Genomic DNA, 23,440 nt, shown 5'->3' with positions numbered 1-23,440 from the left:
TCTTCAGCTGCCCCGTGTGCCCGTATAAGTACAGGCCGAATGGCGTCGTTCAGGCTCGTCAGACGTAACGTCGTCATCAGTACTGTACTGCCCTGTCCTTTCCAATCGATCTGGGCATGTGTGCTTCGCGCCACGTTGCTCTGCTCCTCTTGCTCCCGTGCTTGTCCCTGTGCCCGAGCGGCTCTGCCGCGGCGAACGACACGCTCGCCGCGGGAGGGTCTCTCACCGGGAACCGGACGCTGGTCTCGGCGGGAGGCCAGTTTGAGCTGGGCTTCTTCTCTCCGCCGGGCAGCGCCAAGTACTACGTCGGCATATGGTACAAGCAAATCCCGGTGCAAACCGCCATCTGGGCGATGAACAGAGACGTCCCAGTCTCCGACCCGTCGTCCGTGGAGCTAACCGTAGCCCAGGACGGCAGCCTGGTCCTCCTCGTAGCCGGAAACCGGTCCAAGGAGCCAATCTGGTCGTCCAATTCGACGGGTTCGTGCGACGACGGCACAGTCGCGGCGGTGCTCCTCGACACCGGGAACCTGCAGGTTCTGTGCGGCCGGCAGGGAAGCAACACGTCGGCAATCATTTGGCAGAGCTTCGACCACCCGACCGACACGCTCGTGCCGGGCGGCTGGGTCGAGCTGAACAAGAGCACCGGCGCGTACCAGGCGCTCCGGTCGTGGAGGAGCGCCACCGACCCATCTACGGGTCTGTACATGGACCAGGTCGACCCGCATGGCTCGGGCCGGTTCGCCTTCCTGTGGAACGGCACGGTCATCTACCACTATGTCGGCGCTTGGAACGGGCGGTACTTCAACTCCATCCCGGAGATGGTCATGTCGGGGAACTACAAGTTTATCTATGTGGACAACGAGGAGGAAGTGAAGTGGTCGTTCCAGGTCACTAAGCCGTCGACCCTATCGAGGATGGTGATGAGCCCTCACGGCCAGATCACCATGTTCGACTGGTCCGACGAGTCCGGGCAGTGGCTGCTGCACTGGGCAACCCCCACGTCGCAGTGCGACGTGTACTCCCTGTGCGGGCCTTTCGGCCTCTGCGACGTGGCCAGCTCGGGGTACTGCCGGTGCTTGCCGGGGTTCGAGCCCGCGTCGCCGGGGGATTGGGTCGGTCAGCTCTGGAGCAGCGGCTGCAAGAGGAAGACGAGCTTGCAGTGTAGCAGCAACGCATCAACAACTGATGGGTTCCTGCCGGTGCAAAATGTCCAGATGCCGAGCGGCAATTTCTCAGTGGCTGATGCAGGCAGCTCCGGAGGTTGTGCAGCAGCGTGCTTGCGCAATTGCTCTTGCACAGCTTATGCGTACAAAGATGGCTGCTTGGTGTGGGGCGATGATCTAAGGAATGTTCAGCAGCTCTCCGACGGCAACGCCGGGGCTTCAACCCTGTTCCTCAGAGTCGCCGCCGCGGACCTTGCTGCTGCAAACCAAGGTACGTCAACAAATGATCTCGGTGTCATCGTGGGTGCGTCTTCAGCTGTTGTTCTCGCCATACTCTGCCTGCTCTTCGTTCTTGCCTGGGCTCGACGTCATGAGAAAACGGTGCACCATGACGGCTCTCTCCTCGTGTTCAGTTATGGTTACCTAGCACAGTGCACGAAGAACTACTCCCAGAAGCTGGGGATGGGGAGCTTCGGCTCGGTGTACAAAGGGACGCTCCCCGACCACACAGTGGTAGCCGTGAAGCGGCTCGAGGGATCGGCGCAGGGGGAGAAGCAGTTCCGCACCGAGGTCAGGACGCTAGGGACGATCCAGCACGTCAATCTCGTTCGCCTTCAAGGATTCTGCGCCACAAAGCACGAGAGGCTCTTGGTCTACGACTACATGCCCAATGGGTCTCTAGCTTCACTGCTGTCGGGTCACAGCATCAGGATGCTGGACTGGAGCACCAGGTTCCGGATCATGGCCGGTGTCGCGAGGGGGCTGGCCTACCTCCACGAGAAGTGCCAGGAGCGCATCGTGCACTGCGACGTGAAGCCAGAGAACATACTACTCGACGCGGACTTCTGCCCCAAGGTGGCGGACTTCGGCATGGCGAAGCTCATCGGGCGGGACTTCAGCCAGGCGCTGACCACCGCGCGCGGCACGATCGGGTACCTGGCGCCGGAGTGGATCCTGGGCCTGCCCATCACGGCCAAGGCCGACGTGTACAGCTACGGGATGATGCTCCTGGAGCTCATCTCCGGCCGGAGGAACCGTGACACCGGCCGAGGCATGGGCTACTTCCCGCTCTGGGCCGCGACCAAGGTCGGCGAGGGGCGGTTCCTTGAGCTGCTGGACGAGCGGTTGGCGGGGGACGCGGATGTGGAGGAGCTCAGCCGCGCGTGCAACGTCGCGTGCTGGTGCATACAGCAGGCCGAGCCGCTCAGGCCCACCATGGGGCAGGTGGTGCAGGTCTTGGAGGGCTCGCTCCGCGCGGGCCCCGCGCCAGTGCCGAGGTACCTTGAGCAGTTCCTTGGGGAGGATTCGTGTACATTCTGATTTATGAAGCGGACGGGAGGGATCATACTTTACACTTGGACTGTGTGCGAGTGTGTCCTCTTTTATATGTAGGAAAAGAACTGTGTAGTAAAAAGATTGTTGTAAATTGATTAGTTTGACTAGTCCATCAATCCACGAGTCGGCACTACTAGAAATATTTTAAGAAACTAAATAGATAATTGAAATTCGTGAAATGATATAGTTTAGGATTTAAAGGTGAATGGTGTCGGTATATTAACCACATTTTCTTACTATATTTCTTTACTGAATCAAAGTTTTGCGCAAAAATTATTTTCTTATTTTTCCTCATGTTCACCATTTTCGTTAAAACGTGTGTTTGCCATCCATAGTATAATATTTCTTTTTTTTTCTAGTATGTCTCCAAACCCCACGACATAATTGAGAGACTCATGAATTAATGTTTAGGTATGGAAGTTGCCAGACAATGACATTTCAGGTTAATTTTGTTATAATGAAATATTTGGGTAATTTAGAAGCAAATATTTTAGTTTTTTTTATATAATGGCATATGTGGGTAAGTTAAAAGCATATATTGGTGTATTTTAGGTTAATTTTTTATAACAACATAGGTGAGTAATTTAAAAGCACATATTAGGGGTACTTTGGGTTAACTTTTTTATAATGACAAATGTGGGTAATTTTGAAACATCTTAGATTCAATAGCTATTGTTGTCATTTGTCAATGATGAGGATATTTTGCTTTTTGTAAGAATTTGTAGGATTTGTTTCTTCTTCTTCTAGTGCGTTTGATTTGAGGATTAACACGGAGCCAACAATTAATAATAGTAAGATTGTTGATCTTGTTATTGTTACCGAGCGCCGCTGCATTGCAAGCTTTGTTGATGCTTCTCCGTTTCTGCTAGCAAACAAGACAACGACGTCGTTCCGATCTACCTGACAGGGTACAAGAGTTTTACTCCTATGTCCTATTTACTATCTCCCTGTCATTGCCAAAGTTAAAACGAACATACATGATACAGTGCGAGAGGAACAATACTACTAAACATGAAACGACGACGGGACCATCTTTACACCGTGTTTTCGCCTTGCAAACTGCAATACGTTGTTGGAAAGAAGAGGAAAGAGACGAAATGGGCAGTGCGGCAGGCAGCAGACTTGCCTGCAGCTGGAAGAACAGAGACATAACAGAAAAGCATGGCTTCTTAAAGTTAACGCGGTCATGACCCTTATGAGTTGTACATTACTACTAAACTTTGTTAGAAACAGTGCATTCGATCCGAGGGCCGACGCGGATACATTCATACACACTCGCGTGAGGAAAAAGATGCAGCTACCCGCCTGCCCCTCCATTCAAGTTTTTTTTTTCCCGAAGAGTAGTAGTGATTATTCTGAGGGTTTATTTATTAGAGTTCTTTCTGATTTAAATTTTTTACGAGGAGTAATTCTTTGGAGAATGTGATTTTGTGGCTGAAAATAATTCTTTAGTGATTCTCTAAAATAAAATATGCGAAGAAAGTGATTCTCTGTGGGAAGTGAATTAAGGGAAACTGTTTTTTTCAACTCCTCAACTTTTAATTCATTTCAGAGAATTACTCCCACGGATTCCACTCAGGAAGCTGAAAGCTGAAAGCTGCTATTTGACAGAGCTCCCACTGATTCCAGCCGGAAAGCTGCTCTGAAAACTCTGCCAAACAAACCTTGAAAACTCTGCCAAACAAACCTTGAATCATCTTCTGCTCAGTCACCAATCGCACACCTCTTGAAGCCAGGCTCACGTGAGTGCGCGACTCGAGCCACGCTCGACCTGCAAAATGGCCGGCCATGTATGGTCAAGCCATTGTCGGCCCTCAACCTCAAATCCTTTCATCTCTTGTGCAGGCGAAGGCAAGCTCCCAACCCAAAATTTGAGTGAGGTATACTACTCCCTCTATTTACAAATAGTATATGTATTTTTTTTTAAAGTCAAAATTTAAGTCCATTAACTAACATTAAATTAAATTATAAAAATATCTAGTCTATAAAAATTATACTACTAAATTTACAATTCAAAATAATTTCACCATAGGTTTTGTAACATTAAATGATATATTTTGTAAAAAAAAATTTACTTAAAATCTAACTTTGAATACCGAAATTAAAAGAAATAGGCTTATTATTTCAGAATGGATGTAATAGTGACTAGACTTTTACAAATTTATTGGAAAATATCTAACTTCACTTAAATCTTATAAAAAAAATAAGAAATAAGAATTTGAACGAGGCTCGCCCTCGCCAAGCCTCTACTAGTCCGCCCCCATGCAACTGAAAGCGAAAATATTCCTGTGCACCACGTGACTCGCGCCATCCCCAGTAGAGTACTGGTGCCTGTAAGCCTGTTGGTGCCCTGCTGACTCTTAACTCCGAGCTTTTTTTATTTTTATATTTTTTCGATTAAAAATTTAAATAAATAGATTTCTCGTAGAAATAATTATAAAACTAGATGTCTACCGCTCTCTGAGTAATGGTAAGGGCCCTGCCGCCCTCTCAGTGGGGGCGGATAGCTACAGTACGGGAACAGTAAACATCAATGAACAGTATTTCAAAGTTTAATTTTACTGCTACCTTCTTTATTCAAAATAGTGATGTTTTGTTGCTTCAAAAATTCTAAAACTTACTGTACGTGTTACATAATACATGTGCAACCTATTTTAATTGAATTCACCCAAAAAACCTGTGTAGAATTTAAACTAAAATTCTCCAAAAAAGGCTACTTTTATAACTTCTAGCAATTGTTAGCGCCGCAAATAAATTTCTAAAAACCTGTTAAAATTCACTAATATTCTTCTTATGTGATGTGATAATTTCTAAAATTATTTTTACCCTGATTATATGGTAAAAAAGTGGATTCCTTTGCGATGCACCATTTATATGTATTTTTATAATTTCATGTGATATTCTTCTTTTAACTTAATTTGAATTCAAACATATATAAACCTAGAGCTAAAAATAATTTTAGAAATTATCACATCACATAAGAAGAATATTAGTGAATTTTAACAGATTTTTAGAAATTTATTTGAGGCGCTAACAATTGCTAGAGGTTATAAAAGTAGTCTTTTTTGGAGAATTTTAGTTTAAATTTTACATAGGATTTTTGGGTGAATTCAATTAAAATGGGTTGCACATGTATTATGTAACACGTACAAAAAGTTTTAGGATTTTTGGAGCAACAGAATATCACTATTTTGAATAGAGAAGATGAGTACTGTTCATTGAGGTTTACTGTTCACATGCTATGGCTGCCGCCCACTCAGAGTGCTGTAAGAGACTTCGGGACTGCTTACCGCCTTCTCAGAGGATGGTAAGGCGTCTAATTTTATAATTATTTCTATGAGGAATCTATTTATTTAAATTTTTAATCGAAAAAAAAACTCTTAACTCCTTTTCCCTCGTTCAAAGTTCCGACTACCAACCAAGGTGGGCCAAATTTGACGAGCCTACGCTTTGGCAGGGCAAGCTACTGCGGAAACCAAATAGGCCAAGAGTTAGTTTAGGCCTATCGAGTGGGTTTAGGCTAATTCTAATGTTTTATTTTTTAAGTGATATCTAAGAGGGGAGGAAAAAAAAAGTAAGAAATTAATGTTAAAAAATAAGTTTCTAATGTATGTATGTGCATTGCTAATTTCCTAAGATCTTTTAAAATAATTTATTATCTCACAATCATATAAAATTGCTCAAAAGTTAGTTTCTTCTATAAAAAAAACAAGCTCATTCTCTTTTATCTTTTAACTTACTTACCACATTATCTTTTTATTTGAATAGATATTTAATTAATATCTCAAAAACTAATATTAGGAGTGGCCTTAGTCAAGCAAAGTGAACTTCAATATGGCTACTAGATGGCAAAACGCAGTCGCAAGTCCGGTTATTCCTGATAAGACCACAGCAACTAGTAAGATGTGGAAAGAGAGAAAAAAAAGGGCAGTATTAAGTCCTCGATCCGGCTCACTTAGGAGATTTCAAGGCGTGAAGACTTTACAGGACGAAGAAATGTTAAACCTATGATAAACCATAACTGAATCCAGTAAACTCTTAGATGCCCATATTCGATTTTGGCAATCCGTTTTGCACAAGTATGCAGCATATCCACCCTGCATTTGGAGACGAGTAGACGACACGGGTCACGCCTAGCGCTCGACGTTCAAAGGTTCTTCCACGCTCCGGAGTCCGCATTTACAATGCCTAATTCCACCATCCACGCTTGGGTGGAATCGAATCCAATACGAATTGAATAGTATATTACATTTTTCACATTTTTATTCATATTTTAATATAGATACAAATACAAATCCGAATATCTTTGAATGTGAATACGAATCAAATCATTCGAATCCGAATCCGAATATCTACTCCATTAAGTTGTATGTGAATATCCTACACTTTTAACAATAATTTCCAAAGAATGAATTTATATAATATGAGCATGACAACTATTAAACATAGAGAATCACATATATTAGTTGTTTGTTGGACTCACGAGTAGGGATGAAAACGGCTTGGGATCGATCGGAACCAGGCTCCACTGTATTTGAAATCACATTTTTTTGCCAAAAGCGAATACAAATACAGATAATTCGGATACGAATATAATCACGAATAATATAAAAAACGAATACAAAACAATATGAATCAAAAAAGAACACAGACAACGAATATTTACTACAACATAAAAGACCACTTAAATTGTACCTAAGACCATTAAAAAATAAAGAACATATTCATACTAAGTTATTACGCAATAATTGAAGTAATATAATCCATCATGTGGACACTTAGATAATAAACAGCACAACTTATTTCATCACAACTTCACACGTTATGCAAAAAATTTAAAATAAATAAATATATAAATAAATAAATCCACAGTGTTATATGGATTCTTATCTCAAAATAGACCAGCCCGCGAGACGATTCGATTCATAGGCTTCTTTTGTCCTTTTTTCTTATTTTGCATGGCCTATATCATATGTATCCAATATGGATCATTCAGATAATATCCAAACTCGGTCACTCCGGATATCCGATTCCATCGGAAACTACTATGTGGATTACAAAAATTATCCGATGATGATTGTAAGCTGAAAATATTTGATTTTGATTCCAAAGAATAGCAGCTTCTAATTCCGTTAGATGGACCGGAAACTATCCGATCCGTTTTCATTCCTATTCACAAATCATAATATATTGACATTTGACATTATATATATCTAAAGTGTAAAAAAATCGCTACTGCCCATTAAAATGAACTACAATTTATTCCTACTTCCATTAGTGGTATATATAACTAATGAAGTGTCAAGCGGCGATGTAGTGGAATAGAATAGGTCTACTAAGTATATTCCATACGGGTTTTTAAATTGTATACGGATATGGATAATATCTATTTTCACATCTGAATTCGACAATATTTCAGATGCCATATCCGCATCCATGTCCTGCAAATAAATCTAGATATATTCATATTAGTATCCGTTTCATAGTCGGATACGGATTTTTTTCTCAATCATTCACGTTTTCGTAATCGGATAGTACGGATTACCGCTATCCGTTTTCCACCCCTACAGGTTCCCGTCCCATTTCGCCCCTATTATCAGAGTAGCATGCAGTAAAAACTTTGACGGTTTTGACCTCACAACTACCATGGAAGTGAGAAACCAACCACCCGCGCAACGCAACGATGGCCACAGCCTAACTCCTCCCACCTCTCCCCTTCCCATGCCCAGAGACCAGAGTAACCAGACAAGGCCATGGCGTTGGACACGGATCCTCTGCAGAGGCATACACACAAGGAGGAGCGCAGCAGAAAAGAGATCAGATTCCGCTCGGTCGCTTGCTTGCTCCCACCTTTTTTCATCCACTTCCCTAGCTCCTAAGCAATGGTGATTTATGAATACTAATTGCAAGCAGTGGTAATTCACAAAATCAGCAGCATCCTCTAGAGTGAGAGCTCAAAATTTACCCCCCACGTACAGGAAGGAATCAAGACCCGAGATTAGAGAGGTTAGAATCGACGTGCAGATCCCATCCTGCCATCCACTTCATTTACCTCCACTGGATTACAGCTTCTGCTTCCGCTGCTGCTGCGGCGGCGGTGGCTTGGTTGGTGCCTACACGCTTAGCCCATCCACGCCGCACTGCTTGTATTTGAGCGACTGGCTCCTTGGACTGATGGCGATCGCGCAATCCACCGACACCTGCAGTCGCTCACACATCACATCACATCACTCTCGCCGCTTACGAGGCTCAAAACTCGCGCATCAAACGCTTGCGCGGAAGCGAACAAGAGTTGTTGGTTTTGGGTGCGGTTGGGTGCCGTGGCGAGTACGCACCTGGACCTTGGGAGAGGAGAAGCCGAGCACGAGGATCTTGGCGCCGACGTCGCCGGTGATACGGAGGTCGACGCGGTCGTAGATCGCGGCGTCGCGGACGAGGTCCTGGGCGTCGGCCTGGAGCACGTTGAAGCGGTCGACGATGACGCGGGTCTGGAGCAGCCGGGTGCTGTGTGCGGGCTGCTCGAACCCGGGCACCGCCGCCACCCCGAGCGGCACCCCGTGGTACATGACGTCGAACGCCGTGGCGCCGTACCGAATGCCCACCTTGTTGGGGTTCACGGCGGTGAAGAGCAGCGTGATGTTAAGCGAGAGATAGGCGGCGCCGGGGGCCACGGGGGGCACGCCGGCCGGGGACGCCGCGGGGGACGTCGGCGAGGAGACGAGGAGGTACTGCACGGACACCTGGTTGAGGTCGAACTGCGGCTTGCGGGGCTTCACCACGAGCACGACGACGAGCGCGACCGCCAGGGCGAGGAGCGCCAGGAAGGTGAGCAGCAGGAAGAGGCAGCAGCAGCAGCCGCGGAAGGAGGCGGACCCGCCGCCGTACCCGTAGTGCGGGCGGCGCTGTGGGTACCAGGACCCCTCGTTGTGGTGGCCGTTGCCGTTGTGGTGGCCGTTGCCGTGGTGGTCGCCGTTGGATCGGGTCGTCATGGTGCCGCCGCCCTGGGGTGGATGGGTGGGTGAGGGGACCGATGGTTTTGGATTTCTGGAGCTTACTGGGGCATTTGCGAGATCAGGTGGTGGAACTGCGAGGAGGAAGAGGGGAAAGTTTGGCGAGGCACGGGGCTTGAGTGCCAGAGCTTGCCAGAAGTGGGGGAAATAGTGGGGCGGTGGGCGTAGTGGGAGACTGCGTGCGTACGTCTGCCTTGGAATTTCAGCACGAAATGAAACTGATTTACCCTTAAGAAATGATCTAAGAAGGCTACTATATGGTTTTCGAACTGGCCCTAAAAACGCTTAAGATGTGTTTGATTGAGAGATAGAATAGGATAGGATAGGATGGTCTCTGTTTTTAATGAGACGATACTCTTTTTTGTTTGGTTAGATGGATAAAATAAGTTTTTTTTTTAATTGAAGGAACGAGAACGAATAAGGATAATAATTTAACTAATTGTATCTTTTAATTTTAAATAATAATTATTAATATATACTAATCAACCTGCACTAACATATATTAATGTTACACTTGCCATAGTCATTACTAATTAACAATAAAATATGCTAATTAACTCTAATTATACTCTAATTAGCTCATTAATTATCACTAATTAACATATTAACCCTTACAAGTTCTAATCTTATAGTAATATATACTAATAAGTAATATAAACATACTAATATCACTAATCATTTTACTAATGAGTATGATTAGTAAAGGTGGATGGTTACATTCCACCAATTTAGAGGATAGTTTCATTCAACATATTAAAAAAATATTATTTATGAGGACTAACCATATCCCTACTGTCTCTAAATCAAACATCAAAAAAATAAGAATCGTCCCCTCCCAACTCACCCTATCCCTTAAAGCAAACACATCCTTAAAGCGCCAGCTTTTTCGTGCAAAAATAGATTTTCGCATGCATGTGCCGTACTTGACTTCGTCCTGTAGTCGAAGGGATTAGTGATTGATGTGCTGCAACTGCAATACGCAATACAATAGCCTTAAGTTTATCTTGCAAGTCTCGACACATTGCTTACTAGTGCGCTCATTAATGAGGTCAATTGATCCCAAAATGACACATTGAAACACAATAGCCATATCATTTTTTGCAAAAAAAAAAGGCTTGAGTTTGTTAGGGAAGGACATCTTGTATTACCTCATGTTCACAAAAGAAAACGATGTTCGCACGTTGAAAAGATATTATAATTCTACATCGAGTTAATTTGCATGGTTGTTAATTGCAATCGTCACATTGGTTCAAAACTTTGGATAACAAACAAAATCATCAAAGTTCTTTTATTGGACAACATATCCATATATCAGACAAACCTCTACAAATCTATCAACATTTTCTTCCACTCTTTTATCTCACAACTAACAACACACTTCTCCTTACTTCTCCATCTTATTTGTCATTACCCCTATCGGTCATCGCCGCTACCTCCCTTTCTCTTCACCTTGCCTTGTCACTCATCAGTGTCATTCCATGTTCTCGTCTATGTAGCCTCACGTGTAGTCTCCTTGAAAATCCTAGCCACACGATGCCTGGAAAGTGGCATCATCGCCATAAAAAAGATGGAACACACTTAAACTCTAAAAATCTAAGTCATTAGATTCTTGTATGGTTGAGTTTTTAGTTGAATTCATTTTCTTCAATGCTTCAATTTCTTTAACTTCAAAGCTCAACAAGCATGTCTCTACGTTGATGTTTCGAGTTCAAATTTGCTATTCGAATTAATTTTCTCGTGCCTGCGAGTCCAAAGCTGAACATATAGAAGTGAAAGTTGAATCTATACGTTGAAATTTCAATTCATTTGAGTCAGATCTCTAAGTTGTGTAGGAGCAGAGCTCATGTTTCTTCAGGAAAAACATGCTTGCACGAACCTTATGTTAGAAACTTCTCTAACGAGAGAACACAAATTAGATGCACAATTCCCCATCGGCGCAATATCTCCTCCATAAAAAACATATTCTTCCGGAATTTATTGACTGACATTATAATACTCTTTTTATTACTTGTTCGAGACCTGTTAAATGGCCACGAAAAGGCCTTTGTGCCTTAAAAAAAAGAAGGGCTCGTATCACCGTGAAATATCAAGGGAGGCAAGGGATTTTTATAAAAATAGACTTCCATTTTAAAAAATGGTACATCTAGAGTCAAGACTACTATAGTCTATTTTAATAATTTTTCAATAACTTAAAATAAACACACATTTCATAATTTTTTATTTAAAAGATATAAAAATAAAAAAATCGGAGGCAAAAGCGCAAGCGCCCGTTGTGACACACGGTTCATCACAAAAGGCACAAAAGGCCAAAGTCCCACTTAACTCCTTTCTCGTTATGTGTCTCTCTTTCTCTCCACTGCTTCGGCTTTTTTTAATATGTTTTTCTCTGGTATCAAAAGTTGGTTTTTTTGGTTTTTAATCGATTAAGAAATTAGTTGTGATTGAAATAAACTGAGTTAAAAAAATAGACTGAGAGCTCGTTTTTAATATGTTAAGAAACTAAAAATTTATTATAAAAATAAATAATCAAAATTCAACACACAGATATTTCCTCGTGCAGAGTTTTTTTTTTCGCGAAACTCTAAAGCCGCAGCTTATAAAAAGGGGCCTTCATTCTGTTCTGAGTTCTGACCAACACCAGCTACACCCAGCCGACCAAATCGCCGCATAAGGGCGCGCCATGGAGCCGACGGCGGAGAAAAAGGAGGCCGAGCAGGAGGAGCAGCAGCTACCGCACGCGCGGAAGGACGACGCACCCGCCGCCGCCGCCGCCACTGAGGAGGACGAGGCAGATGCCGATGAGACCGAGCGCCGCAACCGCGAGCTCGAGGCCGGACTCCACCCCCTCAGGGTAAGACCCCGCCCCCGCTAGATCTAGCGCGCCCCTCAGCTAAAACCATCTCTTTTGCGTTCATAAGTTCCATCCCCGACTCCCTATTCGAAAAAGGGGTATTTTGATTTCAGTGCAATTCCCAGCGCATGGTAGATTGGATTGGTAGTTGAGATCGTGGAAGTGGATGTGACTTGTATTCCTTTGCTCTTTGCCGTGCGTCCGCAGCGCAAGCTCGTGCTCTGGTACACGCGCCGGACGCCTGGGGCGAGGTCGCAGTCGTACGAGGACAACATCAAGAAGATCGTCGATTTCAGCACTGTATATCTCAGCCCGATGGTCTGTTGTGGGGGATTCATTATTCCAGTGCAGCTGATTGCCGGTGCCTTTTGGATGCCTTCAGGTCGAGTCGTTCTGGATTTGCTACTGCCACCTCGCGCGCCCGTCCTCCTTGCCGAGCCCTGCTGACCTTCATCTCTTCAAGGAGGGCATCCGGCCCCTTTGGGAGGTATTCCTTAGAATTGTCGTGGTGTTTTTCGTGGCTGTGTTTAGTGTATTGTTATGTCTGTCCATGTTTCTAGTGGTTAATGGTCTGTTGATGTTTCTAGTGGTTAATGGTTTTTGAATGGACAGGATCCTGCAAATCAGAATGGTGGCAAGTGGATAATACGGTTCAAGAAGGCTGTTTCTGGTCGTTTCTGGGAGGATTTGGTAAGTAAACCTGTACTGTTTGTATTTGTGTTTTCAGGTGATAATAAAGCGTCCATTTCCCGAGCCTCATGAAGGAGGACTATACAATGTCACATAGGCCTGTTTGATGTGAACAAAGATCTCATTTATTACGGGTTTGTCGATCATGGTACCATCCAATGGATGCTGTAGCAGAAGTATATCTGGTACTGTAGGAACAGTACATCCGTACTGTAGCAAGCCGTCATACTGTGTCTGCAGCAGTCCGGTTGCTAGCCTATAAATATGTGGTGACTCCCCTGGTAAGATGTGCAGTATGCACCGGATGTAAGCTCGGATGAGTTTCATCCTTTTAGAGGTCATCAGAAGCTGTAGGCTTTTAGATGTTGGAATAAACTTCAGAAGCTGCTGACAACAAGAAAAGCACCGAATGTGCTTCGTCGGATGGAAGCACCGAATGTGCTTCATCTGATGTAATTTGTTAGAAGCAGGTTAGCAGTTATAGGTTTTTGAGTGTTTGAATAAACATGTTGGCAGCGAGAAAAATTCATGTTTCCAGTGTGTGTTTTATCAACCCACCTCTCGCAAGATCCGAGTCCAACATTTTATGGCATGACCAATCTTCAATTGGCACTATGGCCATATGAAATGCCATGGCAACGGACCACCCATTCCATCCCATAAGCCAATCAAGATCATTTGGCGAAACTCTGAACCTACTTATCATACTCTTTGGTTTGCGCAATGGAATGGGTTGGCCTATACCATTCCCTGTGACCACAATGCCAATTGGAAATGTGGGTCAGGGTCATGCCAAAAAAATCATGGGATGACTGGTTCATCTCATGATGAACAGTCCTCAAATTGAGCAGGCCTAAACAGCGTGTAATGTTTCTGGTATATTATTACTGATGCAAGCCTGATAGTAGTATTTTTATATTTTTGTAATTACCATTATTATGATTTGTTTTCATGCAATGAAGCAAGTGTTTCAGCATAAAACCGATTCATACCAATTCAGAAATGAATCGGCAGACTTCCAAAATTTCCTGCAGTTACAGTTGCCTGCTTACCTATACGTTTTATGGGTGGGCTTGCTTGCAAGCAATATAAATTTGATTTGGAGTACAATTGTGGTTTGAAATAGTAAAAAGTCCTTGCCCTAAATTTGATTGAGTCGATTACTTTCATGGGCAGTGTTTACTACTTAGTTTCGTCCCTAAACGAAATCTCTTTGTTGATTCAATGGTTCGGCTGTGCATAATGTGTTTGTTGAAGCATTGTTATAATAAATTTACTTTTCAAGTTTTTACTTTTACCTCATATGCTACCTTCAGGCTACATCTGACATCAATATTGTCTTCCAGCATGCGCATTTATTTGATGCTTTGAGCACTGATTTTTTTAGTTACTAGCAAAGGTGCCATGCTGTTTGTTCGCACAACGGTTATGTCACTCACCCGTGGACATGCCTTTGTTGTGTTGTTTGGGCTGCCATTCAGGGATCCTTATTCCACTTCCAGGATACCATGCTTGCTTTTCATGCTATTTAGATGTGGTCTATTCATCCATTTAGATATATATTAGATGGGTTCGATCCCATCAAGAAGATTTTTTTAGAACCATTGTGCACACTCAAAACTGTTTGTTAGGTTCATTAAAAATATAAAATAAGAGAACATTTGTCCAATAAGCCATTTATCTTCAATTGGCTATTTCCTGCTTTCATCTGTACATTTTTACATGTTTTGTTCAAATTTAGTTTTCTTTCGCCTCCAGAATTGATCACGGGAATGATTTATGTTGGCTAAAAGGTTCTTTCAAGGTTGCATTAATGCATAATTGCGTGCTGTCAGCCATTGCTATGTAAAAGTTACCAGAACTAATGTGCTGTTTCAAAGGGAGGGTTATGTGATTCCATTCAATCACTTACAGTCTTGTTATGGATTCTTCTTTCCTATGCCTCAAGCATGATTCCTGACTGTTCAAATATGTTTTCTGGATTAAACTGGCAGTGCACTTGGATGATTTCTTGAATTTTAATTCTAGTTGCCTATGCATTTATAATCTCCAGGTGCTGGTGCTAGTCGGCGACCAACTTGATTATAGCAATGATGTTTGTGGTGTGGTGCTCAGTGTTCGTTTCAATGAAGACATTCTAAGTGTCTGGAATCGGAACGCATCAGACCATCAGGTTTGTGAATTGTGACAGCGCTTGATGCTTCTTTGATATGATGCTCTTGTTACTGAGTCATGTTCTTGTGCCTTGCAGGGTGTGATGACTTTGAGAGATTCGATTAAGAGGCATCTCAAGCTGCCACACAGCTATCTGATGGAGTACAAACCACATGATGCTTCGCGGCGAGACAACTCATCCTACAGGAACACCTGGCTGAGAGGATAAGCTCCACCGTGAGCTCTTTCCTGCTTCCGAACTATTTCACAGTGAATTTCCAGTTCTGACTGTTCAACCTCAGTTCTTAAGGAAATAGACTCGTTATGTACTAAGCATGCAGACTATCTGTAATGCAATGTACTAGACTAATGCCGGATCATACTTATATTTTCTACCATCCTTTTGTGGTCGATTAGGTTTCGCTATTGCGTTGAAGTGATTCTTTAGGCTTTGCATTTTAGGTTCTGTCCGGGAAATATAGCATGCATGGTAGTAGCCAAGATGATATTTGAATTGATTGGTGCGGAGTAGCGGTTGAAGCATGAGAGATGCGGACTGACAAAAAATGGGGTTTGAGGTAGGATCTACCTCCAGAACATGCCTGTTTGGAAGAGCAGAGTAGGCCTCTCTGAAAGACGTGGGTTGATGTAGGAATTTTTTTGAGGATTCCGTTTGAATTTGATTCTTAAGTTCAGTCTCAGTTCAAGGTTTCAGGATTTAGTTCATGCATGAAGGTAAGAAGCTTCCCCACATGATCGGATAATGTCACTATTCCATCTCGTAGGAATTCGAATTTACCAATGTTCAGATGTGGACCATTATTCTTGGGGTTCAGACTCACAAAAGATTCAGATGGTCCGAAATGCTTCGATCCCATATACTGCAGCCCAATCCATTAGGTGTATTTGGTTGGAGGACGAAGTTAGATGTGATATATTTATCTATATTTTTTCTGGATGGGATGATTTAATTTTTTGTTTGGTTTGGATGATATGATAAACTAGGTTTTTTTTTTCTTAGTGGAATGAGAGTGATAGAATGAGTTAGTTAATTTTTTTTTGGTTGTTGCAATTAGAGTGGATAGAATAAGTCACAAAAGTAAGTTTTTTAAAAAAAATTAATTAATATTGGCTTATGCTTTTTAATCAAACCAATTAAAATAAGCTCTTAGCAACCTTAGTTTACTTATAAAAAGTTTAGAATTTTTGAACCACTTTTATACTTTGAAATAAAATCTAGAGTTAAAAAAATCACGAAGATGTATACGGATGAACGTACGGACTAGGTCAACCTGGATGGCTCGATCTGACAATGTCGGTTGGATCAATTCATCTAAAAATCTGAGAGAATATGTTTCAATGCTAATCATCCCGTCCACATCATGCAGCAACCAAACATCAAAAAATTGGATCGTGATCTCCCGGCTGGTCCTCTCTACCGAACCAAACGAACCCCTAATGGCCCATAAACTAGCCCAACTCCATCTAAACACCTCGACCTGTTTCGCCACCTACGCTGATGAGTCTCTCTCTCGGACCTCTCTCACACGCCTAGTCCCGGTCGCGGCCTCGCGTACCTCCACGATATCCACCCGCCTTTCAGCCTTTGCACTAGAAACAACGCGCGGCGTTGCGGTGCTTCTCTTATCTGTTGATATTTATCGTAGGCCTCCAGGGGTTCTATCATGCTGTTCAAATCTTATCGAGGAACCATTAAATTATATGATATATAAATTGCAACTGTGATAGAAGACCCATGTTCACTTCTTCGGTCACTACAGGCTCGTGCAGAGGCCAATTTGGAATTGATGCAACAAATTTCCCTCTTATTTGCTCAAGTACGACCTCTGCCGCCACCGTCGTACGCGGGTTGAGCCTCCTTCTTGTGTCATGTGAAAGGATGCCTTCATCTTTGCCTACACGTGGATGTGTCCAGTTTCTTCTTTAGCTCACCATTGCAACTTCGTAAACCAAAGGTGATAAACTTCTCAATTGGTTTTGATGTAATTTAGTAAGCTTTTTTTTAGGAACACATGATTCCATTAAATCACGGATCGAGGCAAATAGTCAAATACAATTTCAGATACAAAATCTGGTAAGTGGCTCATCTGTTCATACGAGCTAGAGGAAACTATAGATGCACCATAAATAGCTAAACAATCTGCTACTCTATTAAATTCTCTAGGACAAACTGAGATATCACAAGATGTAAATTCATAATGCATAAAAACTCAAATCTGTCTGAACCAACCACTATTTTGACTCCAGTCCATCTCTGTCAATTTCAGCGCCTTTGCTAGCACTTATACATGTGTTTCTAAGCTTAGAACTACTCCTAGGGGCAATATCCACAGGACATCACTGTCATGGATGTCGCCATTCTTGCAATCACCGGCTGCACTGCTATTCAGTATATTAAAGTAATATTGGTTATTTGCTTATTTATTTCAACCAGCTACCATACTTTATTGAAGCTCAATGATGTGAACGATGAAAAAAGAAAGGAATAAAGAGAGTTATATTTGAACATCAGGTTTTAGCACATTTTCTATCTTACCATTTCAGATTTTATCACATATTCTATGAATATCTTGTGACATGTATCTAATATGTAAAAAAATTGTCTACAATGTAAAGCTTTAATCATTATTGTTCGACTCATGATCCTTATTTAAATTAGGGAAAAACGATGAAGCATAAGCTAGATACCTGATGACACGCTGAGCTATTTTGCATGATTTCAAAATGAAAGAATTTTCCATGTTATGTTTGCTCAAAAGTTAATGATTCTGTTATGTATACATGACTACCTGGTTTAAATCTAGGACTGATAAAAACATGTAGCAATGTTTCATACGAGTTTTTAACAATGCTTGAGAATAAATACCTTAGTATAATGGAGTCCAGATTGCAAAATTGTCTTAGTGGGCCAATAATTATTTATGCATTGTCGCATCCAAAAAGAATATTTCCACCTAAAATTTGAACGATACAAGAGTATGAGCTTTTATTGAAATGCTCATAATTAATTTGCACAGCAAAAGAACGAAATTATTTTGCTTGCAAGGAAGTTTTACTTACCCTTCGCATGAGAAACATAGATCATACCCACCCTTGCACAAGGGACCCACCCTTGCAATATAGTAGGGAGGAGCAAATGATAACATCCATGACTTACAAGGATGCAACAAGTCTTCTACAGAGTATCAAACAAAGCTTTCTCTACTGAAAATGAGACACAGATGTACACTTGGCACTTCGGCTACCCACTCAATATAGCATATGCAAGATACACAAACACGAAGGCAAACTCCCTTGAGTTACCAAACAATTAATTTACTGTGCCATGCCTGATTCAAGAATCAATCGCAAATTCATTATAATTTTTGACCAAGAACTGTGTGGGAGTTACCCACAGAAAGATATATGTTATTAAATAAACAGGGAGTTATTTACAAACGACGGGAGCAAATGTGTAGTAATCGACTTAAAGTCATTTCTGAATCCTTGCTTTGAGCTGTCAAAACTTGGGGTTTAGTTCCCGAAGATTTCCCCATTTCGCTGGTTCCACATATGCCCTAAGATGATTTTCATTGAAAAGGCACAAATGAAGTTATTCTTCGCCTGCTGAAGCATGTAGAAAAAGTTCAAGCCAAAATTCTACTGAATCTAGACAAAGTCCGAGCAATGAACAATGAATGGGCAATCTCCTCTGTTTGCTCTTTACATAGCAACTCAACTCAGCTGCACAGTGAGGCCAGTGACACTAAAATTGATTCTAATGATAGCAACGAAATGGTAAAATAGTCAGTACCTAGTGGTATAACAACTTCTTAAACTTTAGAACTTTGCATCATACGGAAGCGTAATTAGATCACAACATTAATTAATAATTTCCAATCATTATTGAGAAAACTATATATAATAATAACATTCGATTGGATAAAACCTAGTATCTACTAAGCAAAAAATATTAGTGCCTACAAGGATGGATAATAAAGTTACAAAGTCAAGTGTTGAATTATAGTATATGCAATGGTAGCCACTCTCAGGCTAAGGTACTGTTACACGGAGTTAGAACATTAGCTATTAATTTAAGGAGCACTGTATCAGGCTAATAGTTGATAATGCAGGCCCACCAATCCTTGCTTATTTCAAATCTAGTATATTATTATTTGACTTGAGCACTTGAGTGAGATATGAAAAGTTTTACCGCGACTATAAACTTTGAATACCTCTGTTCTCTGAAGCTAAACGCATTGATTTTGGTTGTACTGTTGCCACCGCAATCAAGGTGACATATCAATGATCCTGAAACATTATGACCAAGATAAATCATAGTTGGGTTCATATATCAATGTAGCATGATAAGGAGCAAGGAACTGAAAAGAAAAATGTCTGCAAGTGAGAATTGATAATGTTGCAGTAATGTTTATACTCATTTTATCTAAAATGGAAATTGCCACAATCATAGCTGTATGAAAGCAGTTTTTGCTTCTCTTTGGAAAATGATTAGTCATTTACAACCGCTCACCTGCCGGTCAATGGTTTCAACAAACTTCTCGTGTTCTACATCAGCTTCAACCTACATTTCCCAAACTATTGCAGCGATTGCAAATTTATTGACCTCACAAATCATTGTGGAAATTGGTCGAACTTCACTGTCTTTCAAGAGGCAACAACATTCTCATATCCTGCTGTAAAAAGCAATGAGATTATTATTTCATTCGTACTGAAAACTGTACACACAACATGGACCACTGTAGACTAAAATCACACGGACAAACTTATGTCTTAACTGTAAAATTACGGAAAGCAAGTAAACTATATATTGTTTAGAAAATAATTAAAATGTCAACAAATTTTGACTCTGAAAGTGCATCTAGACTTCTTATAGGTTTTAGTTAATTGATGACAAATGATTAAGGGACTAATGAGTTTATCGATTTTATAAACATGTTTTAGTTCCATTAAAAAATGTTAAAAGAAGTCGACGTCCCTTAAAAAGAAAAGAGAAGCGGCATGAAGAAACTCATAGGGTTCAATTTATTTTAATTTTGAATTTGAGTTTATGAATGTCGTACTATAATAAGGGATGCATTTTTCAGCCTTGCTAGTACCTCAGTGCTCAAAGTATCTTGTTAAAATTAAATTTTGAGAGACACAATCACTCATGAACACTGGGGAAAAGGGTAGAGTTGTGTGAGGCTGGAGTCTCTGGGTTAGTCCGGAAACTCTGGAATCTGTTAAGTGCTCCAGAGTCTCCGAGTGAAGCTCCGAGAGAATGTCTTTGATTGTGTAAGTGTAACAGAGTCTCTAAGTGAGACTCAGTGAGAGAGTCTCTATCTCGCTTCAAAGTCTGAGCTCGGAGTCTCCGGGTTAACCCGGATACTCTAGATGTTGTTAGTGTCCTGGAGTCTCTGAGCGAGACTCCGAGAAAGAGTCTCTATCAGCCGAGGGTGCTAAAGCCGAAGTCTCCGAGTTGGTCCGGAGTCTCCGGGTCCTTATGCTTTCGGGCTTTCCGGGCATCCTCCAAACTAGTGTTTTGGCCGGTTTTTCTCAAGTGTGACGGCAAGTTCTGACATGTTAGGTATGTGTGTTTCTGTGCTACTCGGAGTCTCTAGGTGAACTTGGATACTCCGAGTCTGTATGAAAAACACAGTAACGACTAGTTTTTTTAAAGAGTATAAATACCTCTTCACCCCCTCCATTCAATGATGATGAGCTACCTATGAACTAACACCCTCAAGAGCATTCAATAGCCTTCACAAACCCCTCTAGTGCTTGATCTTTGCAAGATTTGAGAGTTAGGGTTTGGAGAATGAGATTTAGAGCAAGAGAGCAACAAGCAAACCTTTGAGCATTTTGAGTTCTTGCCAAGTTACGATTTGTGTTCTTTACTCTTGAAGCTCCGTGCTTCTAGACGGCAAGAGGTCACCCGTAGAGCACCTAATCATTGTAGAGTACCACAGAAAGTTTGCATTATTCGTAAATTGAGTAAGAACCCTAGCTCGATCTTTGTGGTCGCTTGGTTGATGATAGGATTGAAAAAGATCCGGCTCTTTGTGAGCTCCTCAACGGAGATGTAGGCATTTCTTTTTGAGGTGGCCGAACTTCGGGAGCAAATCGTGTCTCCATTTACTTTTTTGCACTTTACTCGTTCAAATTGTTATTTGAGGATTTGCCTCAATATTGTTGCTTGCGAGTATTTGAGTGCAGGTTATTGTTGAAAGGAGCATATACATCTTATATAGACTGTGGTAACTCGTAGACTATATTAGACTTACTTAAATTTACTTTGATTTTAAGTTCATGTATAGTCCGGATAATCCGGGTGAACTCGGATACTCTGGAACCTGGAGTATCCGGATTGAGCCGGAGTCTTTGGACACTGTCTAATCCGGTGCAGAGTTTTAATTTTCAAAAACTACTATTCACCCCCCTCTAGTCGACACCAAGTGCTTTCAGACTCCTTTGTCGTCTCTGGATGAACTTTCCTTCTTCCAGCGGCGCTTTCATGGTGTTCATGCACGGAGGCGATAATGATAATCAAATATCCATTGTGTATGCAGGTTTCACGCCTAAGTCTTTTAGTGGTTTGCCATAGCTAGCTGGTGAAATGTTAGACCTTGACCACTGCTCCCCCTCACCAATGCCCCTAGACCTAGATGTGTCGGCATTGACGGTGGAAGGAGGAGGAGGCAATGTGAAGAGGAGTGGGGAGGTGGGGGGGGGGGAGGAAGTGGTGGCGGCAGCCGAGGAAGACGCGATAGTGTGGATGGGAGGTAGGTTAGGGACGATAGCGACGGTTGGGCGACGCGCTGGAAAAAGGTGAGGAGATGGGGATCGACGATGATTTTGAACGGGGAGGGGTGGGTAGTGGCAATGAGGGAAGCTATGCCCCTTGCCATCGCTCTCCAGCTCGTTGCTGCCCTCTTGGGAGGCTCTCGATTATGCCATCGTGGATGGATGCGTGCACGGTCGTCACCACTGTCGTCATCGACGGATGGGTTGCCACGTCTGGGCAGAGCGAAGCAGCAACTACAAGCCGCGCTGGAGAGGGGGACGCTACGGTCAAGGTGGCAGTGGTTGTCATGCGTTAGGGGAGATGGAGGCGAACGAGGGAGTCGGGTGGCGTGGGAAGGCGGAGCTGAGCGGGCAAGCAATGCGAGGTAGAACGATTGAGGGAGAGGAGGAGAAAGAAGGGGAAGAAAAACGGTGGGGGGACCGTGTCGGTGTATCAGGAAACAGGGGTCCCCGAATCCCGAGGCCAGGCCAGCCACCCGCCACATGGCGCCATCCTGCGAGGTCTTTCTTGTAAGATGAGAAAAGTTCAAGTCCCGGGAGAAGGTGCTCGGGGCCACAGTCGGCGGCCCCCGAGTCCCCTAGTTCCCCGATGATCCACGGAATCTAAGTGCCGGGAAGAAAGTGCTCTGGGTGGTGTGCGGTCACCCCCGAGCACCCTAGTCCCCTGACGTTCAGGAGAGCTAAGTTCCGGGAGAGAGTGCTCGGGGCTGCGTGCTGCAGCCCCCGAGCACTCGGTTCCCCGAGGGTTCGTGTAAGAGTGCTCGGGAGAGAGTGCTCGGGGCTGCACGTGGCAGCCCCCGAGCACTCGGTTCTCCAAGGTTCGTGCAGGAGTGCTCGGGAGAAAGTGCTCGGGGAGGTGAACAGTACCCCCGAGCACCCGGCACCCCGAAGACAAGGATAGGCATTCTCGGAAGAGAGTGCTCGGGGATGTGAACAATACCCCCTGAGCACTCGGTGCCCCGACGACCCAGAAAGGCCCTCGAGGGGCCCACCGATGAGGTGTCACCAGTCAGAGGTCCGAGGCCGCGTTTAATGAGCGTGCGTGGCCTGACACCTTCAACTGCTCCCGCCGCAGCGTCAGTTCCTGCCATATTTTGGCAGAGAGGCGTGGGGTCATTAATTGCACAGGTCCCGTCCCGTGCCATCCGGCTTATCTCGGGATAACGTCGTGAGGATCAAGGCTTTTCGTCTGCCGCACTGCTGTGGCAGGGGAACAAGACAGGGTGAACACGCCGGGTTGCTCTGCGGTTGCCCGGTGGGCCCTCTTCACGGCGCCCGTTGCCAAGGCATTTATGGTGACATGTGACCGGGCGTGTGACGTATTTTCCACCCCCGGTCACTTCATCCAGAAGAAATGATGACGTCTTTCCAGTCATGACGTCTTGGAACTTGTGCCCCCTCCTTCCCGTTCGGGGCATGTCTCGGCC

General features: G+C 43.4%; 3 protein-coding genes across 4 annotated transcripts; 2 read left to right on the top strand and 1 right to left on the bottom strand.

The window, feature by feature from the left end:
- Positions 1-66: 66 nt before the first annotated feature.
- On the top strand, positions 67-2,742 carry LOC133910974 (G-type lectin S-receptor-like serine/threonine-protein kinase At2g19130). The gene has a single exon (XM_062353211.1). It carries the CDS (start codon positions 117-119, stop codon positions 2,484-2,486), a length of 2,370 nt encoding a protein of 789 aa, XP_062209195.1. The 5' UTR covers positions 67-116; the 3' UTR covers positions 2,487-2,742.
- Positions 2,743-6,578: 3,836 nt separating this feature from the next.
- Positions 6,579-9,787, bottom strand: LOC133912107 (uncharacterized). 2 transcript variants are annotated; one of them, XR_009908759.1, is made up of 3 exons: positions 8,837-9,787; positions 8,554-8,701; positions 6,579-6,689 (listed from the first exon to the last, which is right to left on the bottom strand). XR_009908759.1 is itself a non-coding variant. In XM_062354690.1 (2 exons), exons 1-2 carry the CDS (start codon positions 9,488-9,490, stop codon positions 8,615-8,617), a joined length of 741 nt encoding a protein of 246 aa, XP_062210674.1. In that variant the 5' UTR covers positions 9,491-9,786; the 3' UTR covers positions 8,378-8,614. The 2 variants fall into 2 exon arrangements, 1 of the variants encoding a protein (XP_062210674.1); XM_062354690.1 differs by lacking the exon at positions 6,579-6,689 and having other exon boundaries at positions 8,378-8,701; positions 8,837-9,786.
- Positions 9,788-12,122: 2,335 nt separating this feature from the next.
- Positions 12,123-15,617, top strand: LOC133912106 (eukaryotic translation initiation factor NCBP-like). The gene is made up of 6 exons (XM_062354689.1): positions 12,123-12,362; positions 12,570-12,662; positions 12,745-12,849; positions 12,975-13,052; positions 15,106-15,225; positions 15,304-15,617. Exons 1-6 carry the CDS (start codon positions 12,192-12,194, stop codon positions 15,433-15,435), a joined length of 699 nt encoding a protein of 232 aa, XP_062210673.1. The 5' UTR covers positions 12,123-12,191; the 3' UTR covers positions 15,436-15,617.
- The last annotated feature ends 7,823 nt before the right edge of the window (positions 15,618-23,440 follow it).

The sequence above is a fragment of the Phragmites australis genome, chromosome 3, assembly GCF_958298935.1.
Source record: "Phragmites australis chromosome 3, lpPhrAust1.1, whole genome shotgun sequence".
NCBI classification, from domain to species: domain Eukaryota; kingdom Viridiplantae; phylum Streptophyta; class Magnoliopsida; order Poales; family Poaceae; genus Phragmites; species Phragmites australis.
Note: the sequence above shows the minus strand (reverse complement) of the source record. Positions and strands in the feature narration are given on the sequence as shown.

Bases quoted from the DNA above. Each gene is read 5' to 3' on its own strand.
- LOC133910974 (XM_062353211.1), top strand. From the start codon at position 117: ATGTGTGCTTCGCGCCACGTTGCTCTGCTCCTCTTGCTCCCGTGCTTG.
- LOC133912106 (XM_062354689.1), top strand. From the start codon at position 12,192: ATGGAGCCGACGGCGGAGAAAAAGGAGGCCGAGCAGGAGGAGCAGCAG. The intron at 12,850-12,974 runs GTATTCCTTAGA...TTGAATGGACAG, and splicing joins GCATCCGGCCCCTTTGGGAG to GATCCTGCAAATCAGAATGG. The intron at 13,053-15,105 runs GTAAGTAAACCT...TATAATCTCCAG, and splicing joins GTCGTTTCTGGGAGGATTTG to GTGCTGGTGCTAGTCGGCGA.
- LOC133912107 (XM_062354690.1), bottom strand. From the start codon at position 9,490: ATGACGACCCGATCCAACGGCGACCACCACGGCAACGGCCACCACAAC. The intron at 8,702-8,836 runs GTGCGTACTCGC...GAGCGACTGCAG, and splicing joins TCTCCTCTCCCAAGGTCCAG to GTGTCGGTGGATTGCGCGAT.